This window comes from Indicator indicator, chromosome Z (assembly GCF_027791375.1).
Source record: "Indicator indicator isolate 239-I01 chromosome Z, UM_Iind_1.1, whole genome shotgun sequence".
NCBI lineage: Eukaryota > Metazoa > Chordata > Aves > Piciformes > Indicatoridae > Indicator > Indicator indicator.
The window spans coordinates 17680418-17700084 of NC_072053.1; the positions used below are offsets into that span (position 1 = coordinate 17680418).

The window sequence follows — 19667 nt, forward strand, 5'->3', positions numbered from 1 at the left end:
GTCTCTGTGGCTGTGATTGGTTGAGCCTGCCTTCAGTCATGCGTCCCGCCCCGTCTACTTTCCGTCCCGGAAGCGAAGGTGAGGGATGGGGTGGGTAAAGGGAGGTCGTGGTAAATGGACCATGAATCTCTGTGTCCGGCTCTGTGGTGTCCCGCTCTCACGGCAACTGCCGGGGCGGTTCTACCTCTCCCAGTCTGCGAGGCCTGGTTCCCCCGCCTCAGCCCTGTGCCGGGGGTCTCCTCCCTTCTGGGAGCGGCTCCGCAGCCCTTGCGGGTATGTGTAACTACCCTATGAGAGTGAGAGGGTACCGGTACCCGGTGTGTTTTGCAGTCGTCAGAGGTCTCGGGGACCACTGGCCGGCGGCCCTCGCAGAGAGTTGTCCTTCCAAGGTCTGCTCGTCCAAGACCTGCGTTTCCAGATCCGTACGGGAGGTGGCGCTGGTCTCCCCCCTCGGCTGGCCTCTCGGCTCCAAGTCGGGCGAAGTTGGTTCTCTGCCCGCGGGGCGCTCATCTGCTGACTGGCGGTAGCGATTGTCTTTGGCGTGGCGGATCAGAAACTAACTGAAGCGCTTAAAGAGAGCCGAACACCATCTTGAGGCTTGGTTGATGGTGAGGGACTTAGTGCCTCTGGTCTCCCAGTTTGGAGGTGTAGCAATTCCTCGCTCAGTGTGCCACGGAGAAAGAGTGTTGTGTAAATTTTATTGAAATGAGTGGCTCTGTCAAAATACACAGCTTTGCCCAGAACTCTTTACTGGTGATTAATCATCTGCGTTGTTTTCTCTGTTTTTCTTCATAAGAGCAGTTTTCCTTGCTGCATAACTTATTATATGCACTTAAATGTGTCAATATTTGTGCAATTAATGCTATATGCCAAGATTTTTTGTCTATCAGCCCCCCCCCCCCCCCACCCCCCCCCCACCCCCCCCCCCCCCCCCCACCCCCCCCACCCCCCCCCCCCCCCCCCACCCCCCCCCCACCCCCCCCCCCACCCCCCCCCCCCCCCCCCCCACCCCCCCCCCCCCCCCCCCCCACCCCCCCCCCCCCCCCCCCCCCCCCACCCCCCCCCCCCCCCCCCCCCCCCCCACCCCCCCCCCCCCCACCCCCCCCCCCCCCCCCCCACCCCCCCCCCCCCCCCCCCCCCCCCCCCCCCCCCCCACCCCCCCCCCCCCCCATGTAGCAGAGAGCCTGTCCTTTGTAACTCATTTTCTCAGCCCTGGCACTGACTTCTTGAGGAGATCTCAGCTGCAAAGGACCTGTCTAGGTAAGGTTTGGATTATTTCTGTATGCCAATTCTAGGGATGCTGAGGTATCATCTTTGCACAGGACCTTTGGATTTTTGCAATGGAAAAGTTTCAGAGTTAATCAGTGGAATTCCTTTTGCGTTAATTTTTTTTAAACTTTTTTTCATCCCTACAGTCTGGTTTGTAATATTGTAGCAGCAGAGAGGTGTCATACAGGTGATTTTTCATGCTTCTTTATACCTTTCTTTTTAAAAGCTGTTCTCTTGTTTTAAAAGGAAAGGACTCTTTCCCTTTTTCTCTTTCTTTTTTTTTTTAGTTCAAAGGTAGTTAATAAAATGCAGTTTAATTGTGTAGTAACTACAAAGGTATGGATGATGTTTGGTGCACATTGAGGTATGTATGTTGGCTAAATACAACTAATCTGTTTGAACTCCACATTGTTTTTCCTGACCTGTGCTCTTCCATAGCAATTAAGAGAGGGACATGGCTGTGAGAGCTTGTGGCTTGATCATCTACAGGAGGCTGCAGTCACCACCATCTTCTAAGGTCGCTGATGGTATTGAGTATCTCCTCCTTCAGACATCCTATGGGACCCATCATTGGACCCCACCCAAAGGTGATGTTTGCTCTGATAACACTTCAAAGTCCCAGAGTGAGTGAGATTTCACACTGAACTTTGGCTAAATGTGGCTAGGGTCAACCTTGTGGGGCAGTTAATCAGTTGACAATAGCTGCTGATTATGTTGCTTGTGCATCTGAGTAGGGAGGCTTATGGCCAAAATTTTTTGCAAGTTGTGACTGTATAAATATGAGCATGACTGATTGGGGTTGGAAGGAGGAGGTCACCCAATGGTGTTCCTCAGATGACTGATGTTTCTGTCAGACACTGAGCAGACAAATGAGTGGTTAGAGAAATTTTTACCTTCTTGCTCAGATCAGACCCTCTGACAGCTGTCATTGTGGGCAATGCACAGATATCTGACCCGTGTATAATTGGAAGGGTCAAAGTTTGCAGCACAACATTAGAAAGCAAACTGAAATCAGTGATGATTTACTATAGAACAGTTTTCTTGGAAGGTAGCAGGAGTTTCTTTGATTTCAGAAGATCATTGATGAAGAATACTGTCCTGGTTTGAGGCCAGACAGATCGTCACTTGCCCCAAAAGGGACAAAAGAATGACGCACACAAACGGATTGGAGAGTGATGGAAAGTTTAAATGGAAAAGCGATTGGTGAAGCTACAGAAAACTACAAAGCATAGTGGCAAAGAATATCCCAAAGCATACAGTGCCCTTACATAGTACCCAGAGGCTTCCCAATCCTTCCCTTCTCCCCACCTGAGGGTCTACCCAAAAACCCCAGGGCTCTTTCTTCCCCCCCCCCCCACTGCTAGGCTAGTCTCAGGCTGGCCAGGTCTGGGACTGCCCTCCGCCCCCCACCCCCCCCACCCCCCCCCCTTTCTCCTCCTGGCATTAGACCTAGACAGAGCCTAAGAGGCCTTGAGATACTCCCCCACCTTTACCCGATAAGAGAGCATCTCCCATGGGAGCAGAGAGGGAAGGAAGAAAGAGAGAGAATGGCTTTGCAGATGGATTTATAGGGTGCAGGATTTATGGGTAGAAATACGCTGTTTCCTGTGTCCACCCCATTGGATGGGCACCCGGGACACCAGAGGTGTATCTCATGCAGCAGTGGCAGGAGGCACCCAGCCTAAACTGCCACAAATACATACTCAGTGCAGCAAAGATGAGAGGAACAGCCAGGAGAAGTAACCTTAGCAGCCACTTTCATCTAAGCCATCCTTGCTCATCATTGAGGCCCTAAAGGAGAAGAGAAGCCCAGTGCCACAAGACATCCAGCAACACCTTGTCTGTAGAGATGCATTTTGGTAGTACATAGTGTCAGGCCTGCTGCCAGAAAAAGCTCAGCACAGAAACACTTCAGGTTCCTTGTAGATCTTCTCATATGATGATTTTACCCTCAAGATTCCTTCCTGCTCATTTTTCCTTCTTGTTTTGTAAAATGCAGTGCTGCTAAATCATAGTGCAGGAGTAGTTTGTAAACAGGAATCTGCAAATTGGAAAAAAATCTTGTAACAGTATCAGCAACGCTCTCCCGTTAAGGAAAAGAACAAAACTTTCCAATCCTCCCACTTTGTCCGCTTCACTGAAAGCCTCGGGGAGTAGACTGGAAAGCTAAAAAACACATGCTGGGATGTTATTGCTTGTTGTAGGAGGAGACACCCAAGTTCACTGGGAACACAGTAATTCTGGACAAGTAACTGAAATGACCCATAGGTTATTTCTTGTCCAGAATGTCATGAGCTCACCTTTAATGGTGATCTAGTCCAACCCACCTGCAGTGAGCAGGGACATCTTCTACTAGATCAAGTTGCTCAGAGCCCCATTCAACCTAACCAGCGAAGGGGCATCCATCTCTCTGGGCAACTTGTGCCAGTGTCTTACCACCCTCAGTGTCAAACAGTTTGTCCTTATATCTGGTCTAAATCTACTCTCTTTTTGTTTAAAACCATTACCTCTTTTTGTGTAGCAACAGGCTCCATGCAGAAATCTGTCCCTATTTTATGGGCTCCCTTTAATTATACAAAGGCTGGTGACAGGTCTCCCTGAAGGCCTCTTTTCTCCAGGCTCAACAACCCAACTTTCTCAGCATTTCTTCACAGAAGAGGTGTTCCAGCCCTCACATCATTTCTGTGTCACTTCTCTGGACCCACTCCAGTCTTCCCTGTGCTGGAAGAAGGTGAGGGTCCCAGGGTTGGACCCTACTCCAGGTGGACTCCCACCAGAGCAGAGTAGAGGAGCATAATCGCCTCTCTCAACATACGGTTTAAGGTTTTATAGGTCAAAAAGCTGCAGGCTGATGACAGCTGTTAATAGAAGCTTTGCTTAGATTTAGGGGCAAGAAATGAAGGGGACCTATTACATGATCTATTCTCTGCAAAATTAACAGTCTTCAAAAGAAGCCTGAAGTTGTACAGTGCATTAACATAACTTGTGTGTGATGCAGACATAGATTTAATGTGTCAGGAACCAGAAAAAGATATTGTAATTGTCTCTCCATGGGCACACAAAAGGTGATTTACAGCTACAGTTATATATTGCTATTTTAAAAGTTCCCTGAGTGCTGCAACCCTTATGGGATTAAACTGGACTTGCGTGGGTCATCCCATGAGATCTTCATCAGCCTTCTCTCTGCTCCTAGGACTGTGATTCTGCTGTAGCTGAAGCTGATGGGAAAGGTTACGGGGTTAATTTTCCTTCTTAGCATATTGGAACTGCATTACTGCAAACAGTTGGTAGGATCTGGAAGCTGTGGTGTGAGGTGGTGCTCTTTTTCCACGGGTAGAGTTCTTTTTCTACTGTTTAGGTAGACTGTACTGCACAAAGTTGGCAGTTTAGTGAGCTTAGACTTAAATTTATCAGCATCAGGGCAAGTTGATTGTCTTTTGCTGTGCTAGAGAGCAGGTGGTTGCACTGGTGCCCTTTGAGTTGAAACTGAACTTCAGCCCTCCAGCATTATTGCTGTCTTGACGAATTGCACATTTGATGAATATGGATCATGACTGTGATAAAAAAAAAGACAAATTTTTAGTGGATGTTTTGTGGGCATTTGCTGTAGGTACTATAAAAATAACCCAAGTGGGTTTGTTTCTTGACTGTTGTAAGTCTAATTGTATAATATTATAAGACTTATTATTATGATAACTACAAGACTGTTATTATAAGTCCTAGCTATGGAAATACACATTTGTCAAAAAGGAGACAGCTTAACTTGCAGTGTTGAAATGAGTAAAACATTTTTAACCTAAAGCCTCAGCGTGTTTGATATCAAATACTTGAGATGTCAACATCCGATGCGGTTTTCTGCGCAGTTCCTGTTTGAAATAGAGGCGTACTTTACTTGTGGGATGATGTCACATTTTAAGAGGTGTTAAAGATTCTAATACAAAGAAGTGAATGAGACCTGTTCAGAAAGCAAATGAATTCCCCATATATTCCAGTTCTAGTGCTAAAGGGTGGCTTTGGGTACCTGGGCCCCCAGGAATGGTATTATAGAATCATAGAATTGTTTGGATTGGAAAGGACCTCCAAAGGTCATCTAGTCCAACCACCCTGCAACAAGCAGGGTTATCTTCCACTAGATCAGGTTGCCTTGTTGAGTGTGACCTTGAATATGTCCAGGGATGGGGCCTGGACTACCTCCCTAGGCAACTTGTTCCAATGTTCCACCACCCTCATGGTAATGAACTTGTTTCTAACATCCAATCTAAGTCTACTCTTCTCTAGTTTAAAACCGCTCATCCTATCACTATAGGCCTTTGTAAACAGTCCCTCTCCAGCCTTCTTGTAGGCTGCCTTCAGGAACTGGAAGGCTGCTATTAGGTCTCCTCAGAGCCTTCTCTTCTCCAGGCTGAACAAGCCCAGCTCCCTCAGCCTGTCCTCATAGGAGAGGTGTTCCAGCCCCGTGATAGTTTTCGTGGCCCTCCTCTGGATGCAATCCACCAGAACCATGTCCTTCCAGTGTTGAGGAGTCCAGAGCTGGACACAGTACTCCAGGTGAGGTCTCACCAGAGCAGACTGGCACTTCTCTGGATCTGCTGGCAACTCTTCTATTAATGCAGCCCAAGATGCAACTGGCCTTCTGGGCTGCAAGCACACACTGTCTGTTCCTGTGCAGCTTTTCTTAGGGCCATTTGCAGCCATCTACATAAAAAAATAGAATGACATCAAGAGCTGAACTTTTTTTCTTTCTTTTTTTTTTTTTTCTGTCTTTTTTTCCCCTTGAAGCCTCCCAGCTCCTGCTATGTTGCTTTTTTGAGATCTTGCTTGGCTTGTTCTATTTATGTTCTTGTCTGGAGCTTTCATGAGAAAACTAAATCTGACATTTCTCAACAAAAGTACAAACATCTGGGGATGTGTTATATTTATCCGTTGTTTGTAATGGCACCTCTCATTCTGAGCAACGTGAAACAAATGATGTGTCCTAGAAGAACTATGCAGCTGGTGAAAGGACTGGCTTTTAGACTTGCTGTGTTTCAGAGGGAAATACAGGAGAGAAAAATACTCTTAACTGTCTTACTGAAATCTGTTGGTGTCTGGTCTCATTTCTGGGTCGTTGGTGTGAGTAAGAGATTTGCAGAATTGAGACTTAAGCTTCTGTGTGAGGAAAAGGTTGAGAGAGGGCTGAGACTCTTGTGGATGAGCTGTCTCACTTCTAACTGGATAGTGGGAAAGTGTTCGTGAGGCACTCAGTCATCAGTAGATCTAAGGTGGAGCATTACAGGTATGATGTGCTCCAGAAGAGGAGAGGGGGACTGAGAAGAAAGAATGTCTTGTGCTAGCAGGCCACTGGGAGTCGCAGAAGATGTGGGACAAATGATTCTAAAAACCACGAGACAAAGATGAATCAAGACATAGGAACTGGAAAAGCAATGTCTGTTCTCAAATTTCCATTTATTTTGTATCAGCTACAGTGTGCTCTCATCTCTGTCTTGCATGTTTGCTAGTTGTCAGGTGAATAAACAAAATCTGAGATGCTTTTCCAGAGACTTAGCTTTTCACCCTCTTGACAGGCCACGTGGACCCAGGAGAGGATGACCTGCAGACGGCCTTCCGGGAAACGCAGGAAGAGGCTGGTCTCCAGGCCAGTCAGCTCACCCTCATAGAGGGGTACAAGAAAGAACTGCACTATCCTGTCCGTGGCAAGCCTAAAACGGTCGTTTACTGGCTGGCTGAAATGAAGGACTGTAACACTGAAATCAAGCTCTCGGAGGAGCACCAAGCTTTTCAGTGGCTGAAGCTGGAGGATGCTTGTAAACTTGCAGAATATGAGGACATGCAAGCAACACTGAAAGAAGTTCATCAGTTTCTCTGCTCCAAAGAATAAACACTTGTGAAGGGGGAGGAACTGCATGGTTGCAGAAATGTAGATTTCTTTTTAAAATCTGTACAAATTCAGTGAAAATACTTGGAGCTTTTAAAGAGCTTTTGCTTTTGCCCCTTCCTAGCTAATGGAAAAAAAGCATGGTTTAATTGAACCATGAGCCAGCGATGCCTGAATTGAAATCCAGAGTCAGCAAAGGCTTCCTCTATTCCAGTCTCTTTTATTCCCTTTTTCCTTGAAATGCTGAACAACCACAGGTCTTTTAGAAAAATCAAAGGCTTGATATTTCTTGACCTGCTGATGTAGAACTGTAGAATTGAGGAAATAATCATATGGGGATTTTTTTTTATAACAAAATGTTTACTGCAGAAATTACATGTTGCTTTCCAAATGGGGAAGAAGTAGCTCTGTTTCCAGCTCCTCCGCTGATACGCTGTGATAACTTGTCAAGTCATTTCACATTGTGTTTGTATCATGAATTTATGTACATCACTAATGTACCATTATGGAGACATTTTCCATTCAAAGAGTCTTAGTAAACAGTTGATGTCCAGTATTTGAATGCTAAACTTGAAGTTCTTCTGCCTCTTTCTTTTTCTTTTTGCCCTTTGACAGACCTTGGCCATACATCATTCAGGGAGCTGATAACAGGAAATTTGTTTGCCTAATAAAGCATTTTCTGCAGAGATTTCTAAGTTAACATGCAATCTTGCACATGTTTGATAGTGTTTGTGTTTTTGAGGCTGTAGCCTGCACCCATGTGTGGACAGCACAGCCATGTGCGCTGCCAGTACCTGCTTCAGGTAATCATGGTGGATGGTTGCAGAAGCCTGTGGTGCCACTAATGTGCTCACTTACATCAGGTTTCCTGTGGACCTCTTTTGTCATTGATGTTGGTGGGAGGTGAGATTGCTAGCAGTCTGTGTGATTATGTATGCTCTTATTAATAGTTCATAACCCTTTGGATGTTTTGGTACATAAAAACCAAAAAAAATCATCACAGCTTATTAAAATTTTTAGGTGAAGTTTAGGTTTTCTGGATCCTAGACAGGTTTGGGGGAGAACAAGTGTCCCTTCTTCTCTACATCTCCTCTACTGCTTAGGCACTTGGAACTTGCACAGTAAATAAGTATATGAGAAAGCAGGCTCTGCTTCCACTTTGTCATCCTCCTTGCTGCAGGAGCTAAATGAGGGTCATCAGCATCACATGAGGCCTGCAGAAGAACAGTGATACCAGAGGTGCCAGTGTTACTCGACTGAGAAGTATGGGCAGCAGTTTAGTACCATGTTACTGTCTGGTTGTGCAGCACTTACCTTTTGGTTCAGTGTACATTAATAATGTAAGTACCACTGTGACAGTGGTGTCTTGATCTGTTATCTTCCTGTGGAGTGATTTATAAAAGCCCTTTTATGCTGCATCCTTTTTTTTGTGTGTGTGTATATACACATATATGTGTATATATGTACACACACACAAGGATGCACGTTAAGGAGGTTTTTAGTATGCACATATACATACACACACAAATAAAGAGCTTCAGTGCTCCTCCACTTTAGAGTCATGTTTTATTTTGCTAATGAACACTGTTTACAAGCACTGCATTCAGGGGACGGCAGGGAGTGAACAGCACACGGGTTGTGTGATTGCTCCAAGTGTTTCTCAGCTCACTTTAGAAGCAGAGGATGGGAAGAGTCTCTCACTCTCACTGGACCCAGCCCCAGGGCAGGATCAGCTATTTGGGATCTTTCCTGATGGATGTTAGGCTTGCATGCTTTTTAAGACCTCAGGGGTGATGAAGACTCACACCTTCAGCTCCTCTCTCTATATCCTGGAAAATTTTATTTCTAACATCTAATGTAGGTAAACCAGTGAGAAAAAACTAAAAGATAACAATCAGGAAAAGAGAGAGGGATGAAACATAAAAGCCTGTGCTGCTTCACAGTCTTACTTTTTCATTAGCGTTTGAGCTACCATTTAATCAGTGCTATGTAAACAGCTGCCTTCATGTTTCTGAGCAAGATTAGCATACTAAGTATGAATTACAGAGAGCCATAAACAAGTAATCTGTTCTGCCCATTCAGCAGTAATGAACATAAGCACTTCTTGCCTTGGAAACCACAACAGTAGCTGAACTCCAAGTGAAAATTTCCATTTTAATGGCACTGCACAAACAGTGTTTCCAAAGTGCTTCAAGGTTTTGGAGTGTAACAAATGCTGTGCACTGTGAAGCAACGTGGTCCTTGGACAAAATTTCAAAGGAAAGCATATTAATTGTGGCAAGAAAAGGTATAAGGTATGTAACTCTGATACTTGGTGAGGCACTGCATGCGTGCTTTGAGCAATTTGTGTACAGAATATATCCCCACAACTGTGTGTAAAATGATGCTTGCACATTTGTAAACTTAAAAGTCTTTGGATTTGTTATGGAAACATTGGAAAGTCAGAATTTAACTCTGACTGTGTTGTTTGCATTCGCTGCTCACTGGTGAAGAAAGAATTCTTCCTCAGCTCTTGTCTGCTAGTAAAGTATTTTCCCAAGGAGTGTGTGGGAAACCTTCCAGTAAATAATTATGGAGTAATTGGCCTGGGGAATAAATTTATTTCCAACTTCTGTGATCTTTATGTCCTGAACCAATAGAGTTTGTATTTTATTTTCTTCAAACTTCTTGAAACTTTCTTTTTGCATTTAGCTTTTTACCATGGATCTATGTTTAAAAAGGAAAATTAAAAAAAAAAGAAAGAAAATACTGTAAATTCCCTAGAGACCTTACTTCTGCATTAGGTGAAACTTCAAATAAGTCCACGCTCCACTGAAAGAGCACAACAATTTAGGTCAAGTGAAATGTGTCAAGTCTGAGTACGAGATAGGTTAGGATGTGGTTTCCCTTGCTCTACTGAACAAATAATCCTGATGCATCTCATACTTGTAATTTCCTGGTGTCAGTATTTCTTTCTCCAAATAATTCCTGATTTATAGCCATGGTTACAGTTTACATCATCACAAGATCACAGAGAAGGAAAGCATAAATTCAGGAATGTTAGGTAAACTCCCAGAGATTGCAAGTTTCACTGAGAGAAGTTCAGACTCAGTGTGATTGTCACAGATAATTATGCTCCCACAAGAAGTGTAAAGGCTGAAAACAGTGCCCTTTCCATATAACTTCAGAGACTGAAGCAGATATAAAACAGTTGTATAATATAGTGTCTCTGATAAGTGTCACTGACCTTGCTTGTCATTCTGCATAAAGAGGATGTGTGTTATAATAAGGTCTAATGCATCCAAATATGGAAATGTTTATGTATTTATACTCTCTCAGCAGGACTCTTGCAAGTGATGCAGAAAGGTCTAATCGTTTAAGATAGAAAAATGGCTTGCCATTACTTAATTGATAACTTTGTAGGGGAATTATTTTGGCAGGTATTTGGAAAACAGTTTAATCTTTTGAGCCCTGGAAGGCAGTTCTTATTAGCTATGTTCTCAGGCTGACAAAGTAACTGCCACCCTTCTGTGTTTGTTGGCATCTATTTTTGTCTTGAAAAGAGTTTAAGGATCACCAAGACCTCTTCTTTTTGCTTTATACCTTGTCTCAAAGGATTTACTTTCTCATATGCTTAGCAGCTCTTCAATTTTAGGGCAATGGACAGCTGCATCTGTTGAGAGTCTCAGCTTCATTTAGCTAAGCCTGCAGTTTGCTACAGGCTAAATCTGTTCCAGAAGAGCTAAGCAGTGTGTGCCTCTACAAACCATCTGCTCTGCTTGCTTCAACCACGTGCTGTGCAAGGAGATTGTTCTCAAGTGTTAAAAACACCCCAACAAATAGTGCTTACAACTCCCCATAAAAACAGCAAGGCTAGGGAAGAGATTTGCTATAGTGACACTCTTTCTGGTGAGAAGAATGGCACAGGATGGAGCAACAGCTCCACTATTTTGCAGCTAGTCCATTTGATAGTTGGCATTATCAAAAAGAGGAGTGACAGTCCCATCTTTCCACTCAATAAGAATCTCTCCATGCCTCAAGGAAGGAGAACGAGATGGCGGAAGGTATGGCCGGGGACCTCTTTGTAAGGGAGATGGCTCTCTTAAGTCAGCTCCGCTGCTGGGGGCTGGGGAGCTCTTCAGAGCAGAAAGGATTTTCTTCTTCCTAGGATAAGATAGAAGAAGGTGTGTAACTGCATCTCCCTGTCTCTTGGTTGCCTCTCCATGTCAATTGGTTCAGCAACCACAGTGCTCACATTCCCTAGACCCTTAGGGATGGTACGAGGTATGAGGGGAGAAGGAGCCAACATTCGTACCTGCATGTGCATGCATTTGGGACAGTGAGTGGCAGAGAAAAACAGGGTGTCAGAGAGAAGAAATCATCAAGGATGAAATCATGGGTGAGCAGAGCCAGACACTTCTGCTGTGGGGTGGGGAAGGGTGCCAAGACCAAGAATCTTGTTTTGAAATATTGAGGGGGGAAGTGGCATACCAAATAAACTTGAATCTTACTTGTTGTAATGAACATTCAGTGTCAGTATTATTAATCCCAGAATGAACGCCAAGGGACTGAGGACCAGCATGGCTGTCTTCCAGTTCGTGCCTGAAAGGATATCATAGAAAACAAACATGTTTGCTGTACCTATCCCCATCATTGTGCAATAGCCACGATTGCCACTGAAGACACCTGTAATATCCCTGAAGACTAGCAGGTAACAGGGGAAGTGCTTTGTCCATAAGATCAACATCATACAGCTGCATTACACTGCACAACATACCTCTGTTGAAAATGGCCAAAAAATATTTTCTTTCTTGCTATGATGACAGTAACTATTCTTGCTTCTCTGTTTTGAGGCGCCCTGATACGAAATAAGAGGGGCTGGGGGAAGCACTAGTGCTAGTGGATTTCTGTTTCTCCTGGTGAGCTGGGACAAAGAATTTGCCTGTTTTTAATCACTTTTGTACTCTAGACCTGGGAAGATTTGTTTAATCTTTAAAATGCAGTTTTGTAACAGGTAATTTGGTGCCCTGTTCCCAGTTGCGAATCCTCAGTAGGACCCAGGGGAATGTTACTCTGTAATGATGGGAAAGTCAGGGGTACTGATCAACCTTTAACCCCCTGGTTTCTTCCTCCTCTGGCTGGAGAAGGTCCTTCACTGGATTTACCTGCAAGCCTGGCCCCTGCATTCTTCCCTCGATTTCCATGGTGCTTTTTAGAGTGATTGTGGGACACATCTAGGGGAAGAAGCAGAGAGACTCAAATTAGCATCTTCCATTGCTGGACTGGAGGAAGTATTACAACCACAGATCCCCTTTGTGTGAAGGTGAAAGAGAAAAGGAAACTTGTTCCTCAGCTTTCCCTAGCCACAGATATTTTTTGCTCCTAGAGTATCTGATAGTTGTGCCTCCAGATTAAGACTATGGCTATATCACTGAACCACTTGCCAAGGCAAACATCTCAAGATGTTGTGTGAGAGCAAAGCCTTGAACCGCTCAGTGGTACACATGGAAGTTCTTCAGAAGTACATAGATACTTACCACCAGTGAAAATACTTGCATAATCTCTAGGTGCCACACTTTCTGCTGAACTCACCTGTTCATTCAGAAAAGAAAAGTGCTCACCCTCATTTGCTGGCAGGTATGCCTGTTTGTTCTTCACTGGAGATACTGTGCTGACAAATTTGTTATCCAGAGGTGGGTCAGTCAAGCTCACAGAAGATTCTTTGTCCATGGCATGAGTCTTTGATGAATCAGTGTTTTTTGCTTGGAAGGAAATAAAGACATTTGTAATTATAATTCGCATTTTGTTCAGAAAGTTGGATACGCTCATTGCCTGGCAAGGGACAGGAATCCATCCCTGCCATGTTAGGCCTCTACCCTGCAAGGTGAACAATGCATGAGACTGAAGCAATCACCCTCCCCTGTGCATTAGGGGCCTTCACAGACTCCAAAGTTGAAATGATGGAATCCATAGACAAAACAGAACTTGTTTGCTGGTGGCAAATAAGGTCTATAAGTTATGAACACAACACCAAGTGTGAAGGATGAGGTGTGAGGAAGAGCTAAGTGGAAGCATCACAAGAATTACCAACTCAGCAGGAGAATGAATGGGCTCATAGGGGTGGTAAATGGTCCATACCTCTTGCAACGCTCAGTGACATCCTTTGCCTTTACAATCTTTTGGCAGAAGTAAGGTACATAGAGTAGCAACTGCTGCTAGAGGAGTAGTTGTGGGAAATCTTGTGGCAGCAGTAGTCATCCCTCTCCTGCACTGATGCATGTAGCAAGATGAAGAAACCCATGTCTTCAGGGATCTCAGCTGCCTATTCCAACCCCATCTGTGTCATGAACATCCATGGGTGTAATAATTTATTGAGCAACTAACCTGACAAAGTGAAAGTTGTCTGTTGATGGTCAGTGGAAACTTGTATAAGAAAGGCTTGAACAAACACACCAGATTTTGATGTTGTTACTGAGTAGTCAGATTCCCTCCAGCAGACTCGGAGCCATGGGGATGGTAGGAAAATTAGCAACTTGCACAAGGCATGCTGACTGGCACAACCCGATTCAAAGCTTGCTCTGTGTTTACTCTCACAGCCTTATTTGGGGAGCCTGGCTCTGAGGCAGCACTGGGCTGCCAGGAACATTGCCTTGGGGAACACAAGCACCCTTTTCACATGCCTCTTTCCCATATATTAAGTAAGTGTTCTATGATTTTCCTAGCCTATATTTAACTAGCTTATTATGGTATCTAATTTGTATTCACAGTTTTTACCTTAATGTTAAACAGAACCCAACACTTGTGTACACTGTGATAATTACATATTAACCTTCTAGTGGATTACAAATCCTTGGTAAAAATATCATCTTATCTGCAAGTGCAACCTGAAAAGATATTGTACATTTTTTTTAAATTTTGAATTGGATATAGCCTCTTTGTGTCAAAAAGGTCTACTCATAAGCCATTTGCTTATGCCAACCAGATTCATCATATTTTCTCTTTATTCATTTTTGTGAGGCTGGCAGTCTCATTGGGGCCATCAGACTTTAAGGTAAGGAATAAACTCATTTAAGGGAAATAATTTCCCCTGATGAATCTTGTGAACCTCATCACCTACAGAATGAACAAACACAGAGAAGTCATTACAAATAGCAGCTCTTTTCTGGTACCTGGAGTGGAAGAAGGGAGAGAAGGAGAGGATGAGGAGAGGAATTGAATGTGACTCTCTGGTCTCAGTTCTGAACATTAACTTCCCAACACATGTCCTGAAATGTTCTTTGCAAAGAGGACTAAATGAAAGGGGGAAGCAGACTGGACCATGAATTATCTGTGTTTGGCAGTGAGCTTCACTGGCCATTTGACAAATGATGACAGTCCCATCTTGGTACAACGACCATGCCTGATGTCTGTTAGCCTGATGTCTGTTAGCCTGATGTCCAATACCTGAGGACTAGGACACTTTTTGTGTCAAGTCTTGTCAGAGGATAGTGAACACTCAAGAAGGCAAAGGTAAGATTCTTTTTAGCAGAGACTCAGGCCGTGAAACTTATAATATAAACCAGATTTTTAATTATTTTTTTCTGTCATGTTTTAGGTTTCCCTAATGCAAAGGGAGGACACTGCTGTAACTACCTGCTAATACTTGCTGTGTTCAATCATCTCATCAGACACCAGGAGGAAGGTTCTCTTTTGAGGATCATGAGAGCATGGGAGGAAGGTTAGAACTATGCCTTCATTAGTGATAAGTGCACTGTCAGGGTCTAGCAGGAGATAACTAACATGTTGCTTAGAAACTGAAGCAACAGATTCTCATTTCAAATATGGCTCCTTCTAGATAATTCATGCAAGTTTGAAAAAGGTTTTCAGCTGCCTCCATTTTTCTTGTCACCAAAAATCCCTTCTTAAGTCCCTGACTTTGTGGGGCTTCCTTGATTGATTTGGACTCGAGAAGCACAAGCAATCTTACAAACTATTCTTAGCCTTGGGCACCAATTCAAATGAGCTTTCCAAAATATTGGGCTTTGTCATCAGAAATGCAGCTGGGGGTTCTAGATCTGATCCTGTGAGGTGTAATATGCTTTCTGCAAAATGCTGAAAAGCAACTACTGAAAACTGGTGGTACAAACTAGCTGGGCTGACTCGGAGGCATTTGGTATCTCTCCAGATGGGACCAAAATGAACGTGAGTTAAAATGATGGATGCAAGCCTCGTGTTAGGTGGCTTGGATGACATGTAAGGTTAGAAGTTATGTGATACTATATCTAACTCATCTTACTTTCATAGATCCACACATGTGTGTCTACAGCCTGTTGTGTTGGTTTGCTGGGCATCAGGGCTCGCGTCTGGGCAGCAGCACAGATGGTTTCATCTGCTAAAGTCTTCCACCTGCTGAATTTATTCTTCTCCCTTGAGGCAAAGATGCTGTGGCCATCTTCCTTGGTGCTGAGGTGGAAACCCAAGCTCTGCAGAGTCAAGTGTCCTTTCTTGCTGCAGGACCACACTTGGTGTTTCCAGTCCCCACAAGGCTCCAGCTTGACCAAGGCATACTCCTGCATCTTGTGGGCTGACAAGCACTGCTTTGTTTGAATGCTGACAATGGTCCTGGTGGCAGGGTCCCAGCTCCACTGTTGCTTCCGGGAGTTTGCCTTGCAGTCAGCCAGGGTGATGCTGTTGGTCTCATGGTGGGAGATGCAAATGCACTTTTCTTGATGGGTGTTCCTTATGAGGAATCCTTGTCCCTCTGCTACTGTGGTACAATCAGAGCATGGTTTAGTACTGTGCATGTCTGAGGCCAATGCATCTTCTGAGCGCCAGACATTGAAAATGCCCTGGGGAAGGGGCGATGTAACCCTCCAATCCTTTCCTGGATCGGCATGCCTAGATAAACAGATCCCCCAGCATCCTAATTCTCCAGAATGACATTTCTTTAAAATACAGGGTATGCAAATAGAGAAAAATAACAATGGCATATCCTATCTAAGTAATGGTGGAAAACTCACCATCCTCGAAAAGTTAAACTGCCAGGAGATGTCTGCATGTGTATGTTTGATTCAATATGTCAGCTGTGAGTTAGAGATCACCTAGACAAGCTGAACACCCACAAATTCATGAGCCCTGATGGGATGCATCCGTAAGTGCTGAAGCAGCTGGCTACAGTTATTGCTAAGCCACTGTTCATCATTTATGAAAAGTCAGAGAGAACAGGGGAGGTGCTTGGCCACTGGAGGAAAGCCAGTGACACTCCAATCTTTACAAGGAGCAAGAAGGAAGACCCAGGGAACTACATGCCAGTCGTCAACCTCACTTCCACCCCTGGAAAGGTGGTGGAACAGCTCATTCGGGAGGTCGTCTATAAGTGTGTGGAAGAAAAGGCTGTCAGGAGTAGTCCACATGGATTCACCAAGGGGAGATAATGTTTGACCAATCTGATAGCCTTCTATGACCAATCTAATAGCCTTCTATGACCAATCTGATAGCCTTATATGATGGTGTGACCAAGTGGGTAAATGAGGAAAGAGCAGTGAATGACTTCAGTAATGTATTTCACACTGTCTCCCATAACATCCTCAGAGGTAAGCTTAGGAAGTGTGAGTTAGATGAGTGAGCACTGAGGTAGATTGAGAACTGCCTGAATGACAGAGCTCAGAGGATTGTGATCAATGGTGCAGGTTCTACTTGGAGGCCTGTGGATAGTGGTGTTCCCCAGAGGTCAGTATTGGGTCCAGTCTTGTTCAACATATTCATCAGTGACCTGGATGAAGGAAAGAGTTTGATGATGATACAAAACTGACAGGAGTGGCTGACACACCAGAAGACTGTGCTGCAATTCAGTGAGACCTGGGCAGGCTGGAGAGCTGGTCAACATGGAACCTCAAAAAATTCCACAAGGGCAAGTGTAGAGTCCTGTGCCTGAGGAGGAGTAATCTCATGTGTCAGTACAGCAGGTTAGGGGTTGACCATGGAGAAGGACCTGGGAGCGCTGGTGTTCAAGTTCACCATGATCCAGCAGTGTGCTCTCATGCTCAAGAAGACCAGTGTTATCCTGGGCTGCATTAAGAAGAGTGTAGCCAGCAGGTTAAGGGAGTTTTGTGTCTCGTTCTGGGCTGCCCAGTTCAAGAGGGACTGGAGTCCAACAGAGGGCCATGAAAATGGTTAGGATACTGGAGTATCTGTCTTACAAGAGAGGCTGAGAGATCTGGGACTCTTAATCCTAGAAAAGAGAAGACTGGAAAGGGATCTTATAAATGCATATAAATATCTAAAGGGTGGAGGTCAAGAGAATTGGACTGGGCTTTTTTATGTGGTGGCCAGTGATAAGACAAAGAGCATTGGTTACAAACTAGAACACAGGAGGTTTCACTTGAACTTGAGGAGAAACTTCTTTAATTTGAGGGAGATGGAGCACTGGAACAGGCTTCCCAGAGAGGCTGTGGCATCTCATTTTTAGAGATTTTCAAAACCTGCCTGGACAATTTCTGTGCAACTCAATCTAGGGGTACCTGCATTAGAAAGGGTGTTGGACTAGATTACCTCCAGAGGTCCCTTGCAACCCTGACTGTTCTGTAATTCTGTAACTCAGTCAAAATAACTGGCTTTTAATAGCAATGGGTCCCAAAAATATCTTAACACTTGTGACAAATCCTAAAATCATGGAATCATCAAATTGTCATAGAATTATCATAGAATGCCAGATTGGAAGGGACCTCAAGGATCACCTAATCCAACCTGTCAGGGTAAGAATATAGTTTAGGAATATAAAAAAGGCCTCCAAGGTCATCAAGTTCAACTGTTAACCTAACTGTTAACCTAATGCTAACTTGACACTGTTAACCTAACCTACCACTAAACCATGTTCCTCAGTGCCACATGTGCATGGTCTGTGAACCACTTCCCTGAGCAGCTTATTAAGACATCCAGTGCTTAACTATCCTTTCAGTGAAGAAATTTTTTTCTATATCCAGTTTAAACCTCTTCTGGTGCATTTCCTCTTAACCTGTTGCTTTTTACCTGGGAGAAGAGACTGCCCCCCACAGCATTACAATATCCTTTCAGGTAGCTGTAGGGAGCAATGAGGTGTCCCCTCAGCCTCCTTTTGTCCAGACTAAACAATCCCAGTTCCCTCAGCCACTCTTCATAAGACTTTTTCTCCAGACTCTTCACCAGCTTTGTTTCTCTGGACATGCTCCAGCACCTCAAATGCTTTCTTGTAGTGTATGAACATAGTATTCAAGGTGTAGCCTCTCCAGTGATGAGTACAGGGGCATGATCCCTTTCGTACTCCTGCTGGTCACACTATTCCTGATATAGGCCAGAATGCTGTTGGCCTTCTTGGCCACCTGAGTACATTGCTGGTCCCTGTTCAGCTTGCTGTCAACCACCACCTGCAGGTCTTTCTCTGCTGGGAAGCTTTCCATCCACTCTGCCTGAAGCCAGTAGTGTTGCATGGGTTTGTTGTGACCCAAGCACCGGACCCGGCATTTGCCTTCATAGACCCCCACCCAACTGACCTCTGACCATTCATCCAGCCTGGTTAGATTCCTCTTAAGAGCCTTGCTGACACTGAGCAGATCAACTCTCCCATCCAACTGGGTGTCTTCCACAGAACTGCTGAGGGTGTACTCAATCCTTTAGTCCAAATCATTGATAAAGATATTAGAGAGAACTGACCCCAGTACTGAGCCCGAGGGAACACCACACTAACCGGATTTAATTCTGTTCACCTCTGCTCTTTGGGCTCAGCCACCCAGCTAATGTTTTACACAGCAAAGTGTCCACCCATCCAAGCCATGAGCAGCGGTTCTCCAGAAGGATGCTGTGGGAGACAGTGTCAAAGGCTTCACAAAAGCCCAGGTAGATAAATATCCTGTTAGGTGGACAAATGCCCCTGTTTTCAGTACAAAATCATCAGGTGTGGCCTGTGAACTTCCTGAGCAAAATGTTGAATGCTAAACCATACGTCACTAATGCAAGTGTATGTTCTGCTATGCGTTTCATGACTAAGACAGAGGACTAGAAATAAAACTTTCAAGTTTCTGCACATTCTGAGAAATACTTAATTTTAATTACAGTTAATACATGGTAACTCCCAGGTTTTGCAGTGACTTTTTTGGCCTCTTTTCCTCAGGAGTCAGAGTTATGAAAGCCTCATCAGTGTATGGTATTGAGCATAAAGAGTAGAAGGAGACTAAAAAGTGATGTTAGACAAGAATACAGATGTTTATCTAAACAATGATTTCTGCAGAGTTTCCCCTCCAAAACCAGAGAACAATACTTTTCCCTAGCAACAAGTATTTGGCTTGGTACCTGAAAAAACTACTTACAGTGTAAACAAACCAGAGCAAAATACCAAGGGTATGAACAATAGCTTACAAGAGCTCTTATATTTTCTCTCAGGAAACTCTAGGGGTCTGCTAGATTAGTAGTTCCTGGCAACAGTAAGCCAGAAACACCTCAGGGCTTTCTGCTCAGTCTGAATGCACAGAGAGAGGCAGCCAGAAACCACAGTACTACTCCTGCACCAGCTCTGAACTGTAGATGAATGTGT

At 44.4% G+C, this 19667-nt stretch overlaps 2 protein-coding genes across 2 annotated transcripts; one reads left to right on the forward strand and one right to left on the reverse strand.

The window, feature by feature from the left end:
- Window positions 1-1723: 1723 nt before the first annotated feature.
- On the forward strand, window positions 1724-7186 carry NUDT2 (nudix hydrolase 2). The gene is made up of 2 exons (XM_054398011.1): window positions 1724-1856; window positions 6834-7186. The coding sequence occupies exons 1-2, from the start codon at window positions 1724-1726 to the stop codon at window positions 7145-7147; spliced, it is 447 nt and encodes a 148-aa protein (XP_054253986.1). The 3' UTR covers window positions 7148-7186.
- Window positions 7187-8701: 1515 nt separating this feature from the next.
- Window positions 8702-15906, reverse strand: LOC128979302 (uncharacterized). Its single transcript, XM_054397518.1, has 5 exons — window positions 15399-15906; window positions 12745-12885; window positions 12289-12357; window positions 11635-11725; window positions 8702-11287 (listed from the first exon to the last, which is right to left on the reverse strand). The coding sequence occupies exons 1-5, from the start codon at window positions 15904-15906 to the stop codon at window positions 11080-11082; spliced, it is 1017 nt and encodes a 338-aa protein (XP_054253493.1). The 3' UTR covers window positions 8702-11079.
- Between the last annotated feature and the right edge of the window lie 3761 nt (window positions 15907-19667).